Raw genomic sequence first — 10,543 nt, 5'->3', positions numbered from 1 at the left:
TTGGGACAATTTTGTCTCTCCTTGAATCATTTCATTAGGCTGTAACAGCTGGATTTGGCCCCATCTAAGGCCCATCACACATCTGCATTAGGCTTGTCACCGTCTAGACACAACAAATTATCCCAGGCTGTCTGTTTTGATTATGAGAATATAACATTTAAATACAGTTGTATAGTTTATTGCTCCAATTGGCGCAGTATTTTGAGGATAGGCTGATAATAAACATATGGCTAATGGATTTATGGTTCTCATTCTAACATCATAATATATGTCATGAGTGTCACACAGTTGTCTCGTTGGGCAGAAGAATACATTTTAACATCTACAACAAGTACAAAGGCAAAGAAATTAAAGAGACAACACAAAATGGTTACATATTGTCACTTCTGCTCACAGGGAATATTGGAGTCTGGGCGTTTTATATTGGAACGTGGATCAAAGGGACCCCACATTGTCCACCATCCTGGAATGTTGTGAATGTAGAATGAAATGAATATTTGAGCCAAGAGAAATCCTATGTAGGTTGGCAAGAGTAAACACATGTACAAGCTCTGAAGCATTTGCAGCCTATCAGGCTTTACTGGTGAGATGCTACAGAACAGTTACTCTCCTTTGCACATGTTCAAAAAAGTCTATTAATGTAAAGGCCAAGGTCCTTTCATTTGGTAGTAAAAGGGACCTTGGCCTTTTCGTTTCTGAAGCTCAGGTGTTCCTACCAGATTGAACCCACTTTACGAGAGAACATTTGAGGCAAATGTAAAGCAAGAGGTTTGTTAAAACATGTGGGGATACATCTGAACACATGATACAGATGCCAAATAATTGAGATAAATAAAATAAGATTTTTGTAATGAGTCAACCAGAGGTGATGCTGTTAGAAAAAAGAGAAGGACGTGAGAAGGCAAGGCTGAGAGGGGATCAAGATAGAAATACTTAATACTATTAATAGCCTATAGATTTCTTTGTCAAAATAGTATTAAATCAAGGTCCACTTCCTTGTTCGTTCTGATGAACTATTCAAACTTGAGAAAAAGTTATTTCTAAACTCAAGAATGAACTGTTAAGCATTTTCCTGAATCAAAATCAGAATTCCTTTGTAGGATTGTCCTCCAAAACACCTTGCCAGGATATCTAACAATTACCTGTCCTCTCACATTTTAATTAATATTATTATAAGTGTTATTATTAAATACTACTACTACTACTACCAATAATAATAATAATAATAATAATATTCATAATAATAATAACACAAACCCTGCTGTATAACTGACTGAGAGAATAACACAACAAATCGGATAAAACAGTAGTGCAGCCAACCAGAGCAGAGTGTTTCTCAAGCAGGACAAGGATGCTCTCTGGTGGCAGTGATGACGTGTCGCCTGTCCCACTTTACGTAAACATTTATTCACCCTAGTAAATTGACAGTGAGTTAAACAAACTTTTCGGAACAAAAAGACGACACTAACTAAGCCCAATTCAAATGTAAGTCAATAAAGTCAATGTTAGCTTTCTGAAATGTATTGTCTGCAGGAAGTGGTGACCGATACCGGCGTCCGTTGTCTAGGCAACAAGTACACGAATCTTCTTAGATAGAGGAAACAGCGAGAACAAACCGTCCAGACTAGACGCTGATTGGCTGTTGGTGAGCACTCCTGTCACTGATTGGCCTGTGAACGCCTACAACGCTTGTACTTCTTTGTGCACACGAGTGAGTCGTTAATGTTTTTTGTAGGCTAACAACAACCACTAAAGAACAAGTAAAAACATGGCAGGAGAGAAATGCGCATTTGACCAAACTTTTTCTTTTACTCCTCTTACCTCCAAGAAGCTTTCCTTCCTACAGGACCGAAATGTCTTACAACTGTTGATGAAATGGTGACGTATGACATTTAGCTAACTTGAACACCTCTGAAAACCCATTTTTCTCCTTCTGTCAGTGGGGTTTCCGTAGGTTATCTCCTGGTTGTATGACCTGTCTGGTATTTTCAGGTCCATGTTGGGGAGGATTTCGGTTCAGTCTTACAGCTTTGACCAGAGCTTTTACCCTTATAACAGTGAACGGTTTGCACTGGTAAGACCCATCATGATAAGGTCTTTAGCCTACAATCAAATTCAAACCACGGACAAATATGGCAAATTGAAATCAATTCTCAATCCCATTGTGATTGATGTGTTTAACTTTGTCTTGTACAGAGGAATGTAATGCTGCGATACAACATAACTGATTGCCATACATTGCAATCCATTACTGGTTGTCTGTTCTGATAAAGTGTTTTCATGTGTTCGATCATGTGTGAATGCTATTGATGTCCCTCTGTAACATGCAGTGTTTCTTCAGAGATCCCAAAGTCATGTCCACCCTGAGAAAGATGGAGGCCGGAGCCTGGGTTCCTCTTGGTATGTCATAGCCTCAAAGAAAGCCTTTCATCACTGATAGAAGGAAATTAATCTAATCAGTCATCTGGCAATATTTGCAGTCAAATATCAGGGGAATGTTTTTTTTTAACTTTTGTGTGTTTTTGTGTGTGTTTGATGTAGACAAGCCAGTGGTGTCTGTGGATGTGGAGGTGGTGCCATGCACTAAGGTCTCCATGGAGCTGTTTGACCCAATCTACTCTTGTGGGATCTTGAGGCCCTCTGGACATGTGGTTAAATGCTTTCATGAGGTCTACCCCGACTATGATGAACTCAGACAGGTTACTCTTTCTTTTCTCATCAACCCGTCTGTCTCGGTTTATTTCATTTGACATGGAGTAGTACCAAGTCTTCCTCTGTTCTGTACCAAGTCTTCCTCTGTTCTTCTAGATGTTGCAGAAGGAGGAATCTGAGCACTACTATGTGGTGGGGAGAGAAGAGCGAGGAGAGCTTCTGTTTCGCCTCTTCAAGCACCTGTGTTTGGGAGGAGAGCTCTGTCAGTACGAAGACACCATCGACCCGTACATCAGCACCACAAAGCAAATCTACAAAGATCTGATCAAGTGGGCAGAATCTGACCATCATTAACCATTATTGATCAGGTTATTGAATACATCCATCTCCAATAATAACATTGTAATTCTACCCTTTACCATGTAGTGTTCAGAAGGATCCAGAAACTAAGAAGATCAGTGTTGTCTCCACAGTCCTCAAAGTCTGTGCACATGTAAGTGACTGCTTGGATGTCTATTTGTGCCACCTAAAACGTAATTGGATTAAATTGGTTTTGTAATTGGCTGATCATTCAAAGCAATTGTGTAAGATGAGGAATGCATACACATTTACGTATTAACTTAACATCTGTACTTATATTGATGCAGTTCACAAACAGTGTTACTGGCCAACCTATGTTTAACTATTCTGCTAATTGAACTCAAGTTGATTTATTTAACCCTTAAGGTTTTTAGCAATTCATGACTGCACTGCTTTGTAGATGTTTAAAGAGATTGGTGATCACAGACTGCAACCAATACATTGTCAAAAGGGATTATATTAAGAGTGGCACATTTCACAGCTGTCCTCATATTCAAGAGGCTTACTTAAATTGTCGGCATTATTTACACACAAATATTGTTTTGTTAATCCTCTGTAGGATGAGTCTGGAAGATGTTTCCCTGGTAAACAAGAAGAGGAGCAGACGTTTGCCTATTTGATTGTCGACCCCTTCAAACGACACGTGACTTTGTTTTACCACTGCTACGGTGTAGGGAACTTCACATTGTGACAATGTGAAGTGTAGAACTTGTCAGATAGGGGACATGTGTGTGTAGAAACACATGCGCTCAGACTGCCATAGCCAGAAATCTGTTGTACACAATGAATTCCAAGTTTGAGTAACAAATGAGAAGGATTTATTTATATTTTTGTTCTATTAAAGTATGTCAATAATATGTTTTAAACAGCATTACAATGACTCTTTGCCTGACTGCATAGGCCATGTTTAGCCTTTTGTTGGTTCTCCCATAGTGTAGTAAAGTAGTTTGTGGTTAGCATTTTAGCTACACTAAATGTTCTCAACAAAACTCAACAAGGCAGTTGAACATAACAAGATAAGATCATGATTTTGGTTCATCTTTCACTTTTGAATCTTGATATAGAAAGTTTTTAATTCTACCACATTCACAATAAATGGATCGCCTAATCCATATTTTGCATATTAACTCTTGTCATTATTCTATTAACATAAATTCCTTGGTATGTCCAAATATTTTAAATTTCAACCCGCTGCAATAGATGCCTATCACTCTGTAACTATCACACATTACACATGACCGATTAATCAGCATAGTTTAGTTAAAAAAAGAAGGCAACATACAGTCCAAATAGCTTTATTGAAACAAATAAATTAATAAGTTAGTCAAGTGAGCTAATTTTATCCTCAGCAGATAAACATTTTTGTATCTCCTTAAAAGATCAAGAGATGTGTGCATTAGATTAGAAAATAAGATAAACTAAATATTTCATCAAACAGTAGCTACAATCAATTTGAATTGGAAGACTTTGTAAGCTTTTGCATTTTGCTTATTGCTTTGATCAGTTTCATTTTAACAACAGTTCCAATACTTAAGAGAGCAGTTAAAGGGCAACGAGCTGGAATGTCAAACGACAGCAAGTCTGTGAATGATGGATGGTTGGTCGGGCATCATGACGAAGAACAGAGGGGAAAAAAGCGTGCAGATTGAGTCATGCATAGCATTCAGTCACTTAGACAATCAGTTACTGTTTCTCATACTTGGTTTTCTAGACTAGCGCCCCCTAGTGGCCTCAGAGGTAGTTGAGTGGAAGCCATACTTCTCTATGTGACATGCTTGTGACAAGAAAGCATGCCTCCGGAGTTTATTGTGGTGAAACAAATGTCCATGCCTTCTGATCTGACTGGTGTTAAAATACAGTAAGGGTGTCGAGGTACAGGCTGAGTTACAATGATATGCTAAACAAACAGTAATATTCTCAGAAAATATCAAAGGTTGCAGCAGTCATAAAATACTAATGCCCTAAAAAGTACATTTTCAGAACTATTTTGATGGTGTTTCTTTAGTTAGATCAAGGATTTACAAACAAAAAGAGCATGGCTATCATCATGTGATACCCCTATCAAACACTTTTCTTTAAAGCACAATTAATATTTAAGTATGAGACAAAAAGCCACACCATATCAGTTACAGAATGAAGACATTGAAGGCACAGGTCATTTCCTCTCATATCTTGACTCAATATCTTGTTCTTCTAATGCTGGAGCCACCACTAACTACAACATGCATTACAGGGGTCTCACACGTACACGAAGCTCAACATTCCGGACAATACAATGACAATAAAGTGAAGCACTGTTCAGTCTAACAATGTTTCTAATAAGTCTTTGCTATAGTGTAGGCCTAAGAATAAAGCTTGCTGGCATTTCTCTATGAAATGAATGCAAAAACTGAAGCAAGTGCTGAAGTGCCATTTTATTCCTCATGGCATCAGATCCTAAATAGACCAACCAATGAAGAACATTCACTGTTTAACGTCTAGGCTTGGCTTCAATGGAAAAGTGGAGCACCTGAGTCAACTGGTTTGACTGGAAAAAATGAATCACTTGCAGGGACAGAAGAACCGTTTTCACTGGCCGTACAGCATGCCAAATGTTTTCTGTGTTGAAGCTGGTAGCAATTATCTGATGACGTTAAAAAAATATACATTTGATCTCTGCGAGGTGCTCAATGTGAACCTGATCAACTTGACAACAAATGCTACATCTATTTAAAGATAATGTATATAACAGAATTAAATATATTAACTTAAATTCTACATTCACTTTGACAACCAAAATAATTAAAAAAAACAGAATTTTGCCATTAAGGGTTACACAAAATTGAATGCATATCAAAGATAAAAAGACAAAACTGTGTCAAGTGCCAAAGTACAGTATTTAAGTAAAGGAAATGTTTACTATTGTGTGTGTGTGTGTGTGTGTGTGTGTGTGTGTGTGTGTGTGTGTGTGTGTGCGTGTGCGTGCGCGTGTGTGCACACATTTTTGCACTCTCCAGTTTTGTCCACAGAGCGTTAACTGTGTATCAAACATCTCCAAACATGAACCAGAGAAGACAGAGCTCCCTGACTGTCTGTAGTGAAGCTGTACGGCTGGAACCATTTCCTTAAGACACATGCATTCGTGAGGATAATGGCCTGGAATTCTTGCATCAGACCCATACGCTTACAGTCTTTTCAAAAAACTTAAAAACTGGCCAGAAATATTTCTACATCATGTTCATATCTGCTAACTGCAAGATTGCATGCCATCTGATGACTGTAAGAAGGAAAACTATCCTCCTTTAAGAAAGGCTGACATCTGACATAGTGAACCTGACCTAAGGCTAGACCTGCGTGATGAGTAGCAGTGCAGGAAAATATGATCTAAATATCTAGCTTCTGACTGAGGATCAATGAGGTTTTATCTACAGTAACATGCATGCCTGGGAGGGGGTAGGGCTGCAAGACAGAGAAGTTTAAAGGGCATTTTAAAAACAAAGTTAGGTTACTAAAATACTCAAGGAGATAAAGTCACCTTTGAAACATTGCAAAGAAGGGACCTGTGAAAGGACATTTTGGCTCTATTAAATCCTAAATAAATAGGAACATTCCTCACTTGAATGCCAGCCAAAAAGGGAATAATGTTGTTTTTTTTGCAAGTGGGCTTGTTGGAGACAGAATGTCTGAGAGAAGGAATGGAGATGAAAACAAACAACAAAGTACAGTACATATCAGTCACTCCAAGGCGTTCTTCCAGCTCTGTTTTCACGTGACAAGTTTGGGCAAATATAACAGGATTTACACATTTAAAAGTCCCTGGTTTGGGCAGGAAAGTGTACCGTAGAGTTTCGGTGTTTTGGCGAGGTGGCTGTCAGCCCAATCTGCACGTCCAGGTCCGAGGGAGCAGATTATTTCTGTGTTGAAGCTCCTTTGGTGCTTAATCATTCCTCCGGTGGTGCGAAATTTGCAGGTAGGAACTATTACATTCACCAGAGCCATCCTAAGGTACTGAACAAATGACTGGCATGGCACTTGCAGCAATGTTTATGTCAAGTGAGTCGGCAAATTTTCAGTCGGTTGATTCAAGCAGCCAAGAAAGAAAAGAAATGATGATGAAGACAGGATTTCTCCAAAGATTTCTTCTACGATTTACAAAAATTCATAGTCTGATAATGTACAGTTGAAGCATTAAGGGAGGCATAGATAAATAGCATGATGTGAGTGGGTGAAAGTAGTTCAGTAGTCAAGTTATAGTTGTTCATCCCTCTCTTCATCTCCATCTAGTGGGATGAGAGGCGTGTGCGGTGAGCAGCTTTGGCTGAGGCTCCTTGGTGAAGCCATCTGGTGACCTCCGTCTGTATCAGCTCTGGAAACACATTCACTTCAGGAAAAAAAAGGGTGAGGGTGCAGATTTAAGATGGAAGGGTGCAAATCATCCCGGACAGAAATGAAATGATTGATGACATTAAGGTTGAACTAATTAAAGTGAGGACTCAGCCGCCGGGAAGACACACTGTAGGATTGCGTGTCTATGTTCGGACAACCTAGAGACTTCTCAGCTCACTGTGAATCCAAGTTGCCGCTCTCAGAGATGTTTAGTGTGTTAGCGGAGGGGGAGAGGTCTCTTTGGTCCGTGGGGCTGTGGTAGTCAGATGTCAAGTCGGGGTCCAGGAGGGAAGACAGCGTGAAGTGAGACGAGCCTTTCTTTAGGCACTGGGAGTAGAAGCTGAGCAAGAGGTCCACCTTGTTCTCTATAGACTGTACCTGAACAAACACACATTAATGTGTCAAGCTTCTTATTTGCCTTTCTAATGAGAAATTTCTGGAGTTTTCTTTTTCTATTCCTTCAAATGCGTATACTAACATTGTAACACAAGATCATTTGTTACTATTGGAAAACAACATATCTCATGAGCTTTAGCCATTAGCTGTCAAATTCTCTTGTAAGCTGCATAAAAGAAAAACTGATAAAAGAAAGCCTACTGACTGTGTTAGCGTAACATGGGTGTCATCTCATAAATGCTAAATTACATCATTTCCTGCTCTCAGTTCACTGCACTCCTTGTGCTTTTTATGGCAGATTTTCTTTTTGATCTACCAGAGTAAATGAATGCAATCCATTGACATTTTGCAACTGATTCATATGTTAAACAAAAACAAAGTTCCACACAATCTATATAAATTAAACACTTCCTCCATTACCTGTTTCTCCACCTTGACTACACGTCCCATCATGCTTAGCTCATCCAGTGGGTCCAGTTCTGGCGGCGTCTTCTCTCCCTTTTCAGAGCGTGCTTTCTTATCGGGCTGAATGTTTCCCCGCCCAATTATCTGGTCCACCCTTTCAAAGAAAAACAACAGATTACCATTAATATGATAAAGACTTAGACTTAGTGGACAGAAGTTTTCTAAACTCTTTATTATTTTTTTTATTGACCTAACCTACCGCATCTGCAGGCTCTTGATACGGCCCAGCATGTCCAAGTGTCCAGCAGAGTACTGCTCTATGACGTCCTTCACATCATACGGACGCAGCGTCTCCTTAAACTTCCTCTTGGCCACAAGGAACTTTAATATCCTACACAAACACAGCAGACTCACTGTTATCACTCCTCCGAGCACCTTTAAAGAGCCTCACACTGCACGCCCACATATGTGGATGTACAATAAACCTTTGGAAAAATGCAGGGGCAGGACAGCTATCAAACGATGTGGGACACCCTGAGAATAACAAGATTAATTACAGTAAGAGTGACCTTATCATTCACAAACAGCACCATAAAGAGAACAGTCTTACTTAACCATGTGGATATATTGTGATTTTGACAACATTTCCTAGAGACATTTGCTTATCAGTACTTGCCGTTTCAGCAATTAGCGCAAATCTCATATAGCAATAGGTAACACACACACTCTCACTCACACACACACACACACACACACACACACACACACACACACACACACACACGCCTCTTTTAGAGCTTCCCCCTGTTCCTGCTCTTGTGTCACTGGTTAACAACAGTTGCCTTTACTCCCAGGTTGCACACATTACCACCCACATCCCAATGTGGGGGAATCACACGGAGCATCCTCTGCCAGAGTCGGTCTAGTTGGGCTGGAAGGAGTTGAAGATTTGCAAAAGTGTATGTGTGTGTGTGTGTGTGTGTGTGTGTGTGTGTGTGTGTGTGTGTGTGTGTGTGTGTGTGTGTGTGTGTGTGTGTGTGTGTGGCTTTCTGTTGGGTGAGTCATTCAATTTCCTTCTTATCACTTACGCGATAGGCCGCTAAGAGATGCTGGCTCTGCAGAAGGATCGGAAACGCCATATGTAAGCGAGACAAAATATACACACTCAAGCTGTCATCTCACCCTGTGATGTATTGCGCTACAAGTCAAGCTGGGCGAGATGGGCATACGTTTTTAACGAGGATTCCTATCTCACAAAACCAGACACCTAAGTCCACTATAATACTCTCACTTGCCTTCACAGGAGGAAAAAAAGAAATCACATCAAAGCTCTGGGAGGCAGAGGATCAGAAACAGTCAGCTGATCTGAGAAGACTTCACACACACGCAAATTAACGCATGCACGCATGCACGCACGCACACACACACATACACACACACACACACACACACACACACACACACACGTGTTAACAACCATACACACATGCAAACATATAATGTCACAAGTGCATACACCTATACAGTCATAGTCAGAAGTTTGTCTACACAGACACAACTACACACATGTGGGCTTAGCTGGAGCAAGTCAAATCTGAACTTGAGAGAGAGGTCAGTTTCTGACCTCTACCTGTCTGTAACCTTTGTTACAGACAAAGGTTACTGCTGCAGACCTGAACATAGGTTCAAGTGTATGTGGCTGCACTTTCAGCAGCCACATACGCAACATACAGCGCACAGTTTTGTGCGATACTGCAACAAAGGTAGGGAAGTATGAGAAAAGGAGAAAAGAAGTGAAAGAAGGAGTGGTGGTCTACAGTTGGTGCCATAGCAGCTGTCAGCACACTCTTCCCCCTCACGCAGCACTTTGTTCTTGATGACTCCTGCATTTGGGGTCTTTTCTTATTTTGCAGGTAGATGCAGATTTTTTTTGCCAGGGTGGGACTAAAGAAAAGGAAGGGGTGTGGGTAAAAGAAAAGCTTGGGGGTGGGGGGTCTTGATATGGACCCTCAAAGGGTTTCCTCCAAAATGCTGACTCTCCTTCTCAGTCGATGAAATTAAATGGCTTCCACAATACATGTCTCCACCCACAAAACGTCTACCTATGGTGCCACAGTCACAGGCAGGGGCTCACTGAAAGATATTATAGCTTTCTAATGTAAGGAGGTTGTGACGTAAAACACAGATGATTGGAGGGACAGGTCGTGTCATCTGTGCCCCAAAATGCTTGCATAGATTGCAAATATTCAGCAAAGGTGAATCCTTGATAGTCTCCAATGGGAAGGTCTAATCTGTGTCTTAAAAAGTTATGCTGACACTAATCCTAGGTGGACCTAGGTGGAAGTAGGAGTGAACCACTGCAGGG

The 10,543-nt window shown here is 40.4% G+C and overlaps 2 protein-coding genes across 4 annotated transcripts in view; one reads left to right on the top strand and one right to left on the bottom strand.

Moving 5' to 3' along the window:
- The first annotated feature begins 1,616 nt into the window (after positions 1–1,616).
- cfap300 (cilia and flagella associated protein 300) lies at positions 1,617–3,883 on the top strand. The gene is made up of 7 exons (XM_034892908.1): positions 1,617–1,878; positions 1,993–2,074; positions 2,331–2,400; positions 2,542–2,699; positions 2,809–2,981; positions 3,079–3,145; positions 3,572–3,883. The coding sequence occupies exons 1-7, from the start codon at positions 1,769–1,771 to the stop codon at positions 3,701–3,703; spliced, it is 792 nt and encodes a 263-aa protein (XP_034748799.1). The 5' UTR covers positions 1,617–1,768; the 3' UTR covers positions 3,704–3,883.
- A 408-nt stretch (positions 3,884–4,291) lies between these two features.
- The window catches only part of LOC117957273 (potassium voltage-gated channel subfamily KQT member 4), a 49,180-nt gene continuing 42,928 nt past the window's right edge, over positions 4,292–10,543 (bottom strand). For all 3 annotated transcript variants that reach the window (XM_034892892.1, XM_034892893.1, XM_034892894.1), the window contains 3 exons: positions 8,438–8,569; positions 8,194–8,332; positions 4,292–7,755 (listed from right to left, as the gene is read on the bottom strand). In XM_034892892.1, coding sequence (XP_034748783.1) covers positions 7,552–7,755; positions 8,194–8,332; positions 8,438–8,569 — 475 coding nt within the window. In that variant the 3' untranslated portion in view covers positions 4,292–7,551. The remainder of the gene's footprint in view (positions 7,756–8,193; positions 8,333–8,437; positions 8,570–10,543) is intronic.

This window comes from Etheostoma cragini, chromosome 14 (genome assembly GCF_013103735.1).
Source record: "Etheostoma cragini isolate CJK2018 chromosome 14, CSU_Ecrag_1.0, whole genome shotgun sequence".
NCBI lineage: Eukaryota > Metazoa > Chordata > Actinopteri > Perciformes > Percidae > Etheostoma > Etheostoma cragini.
The sequence above is the reverse complement of the archived record's forward strand: the minus strand, read 5'-3'. Positions and strand labels throughout refer to the sequence as shown.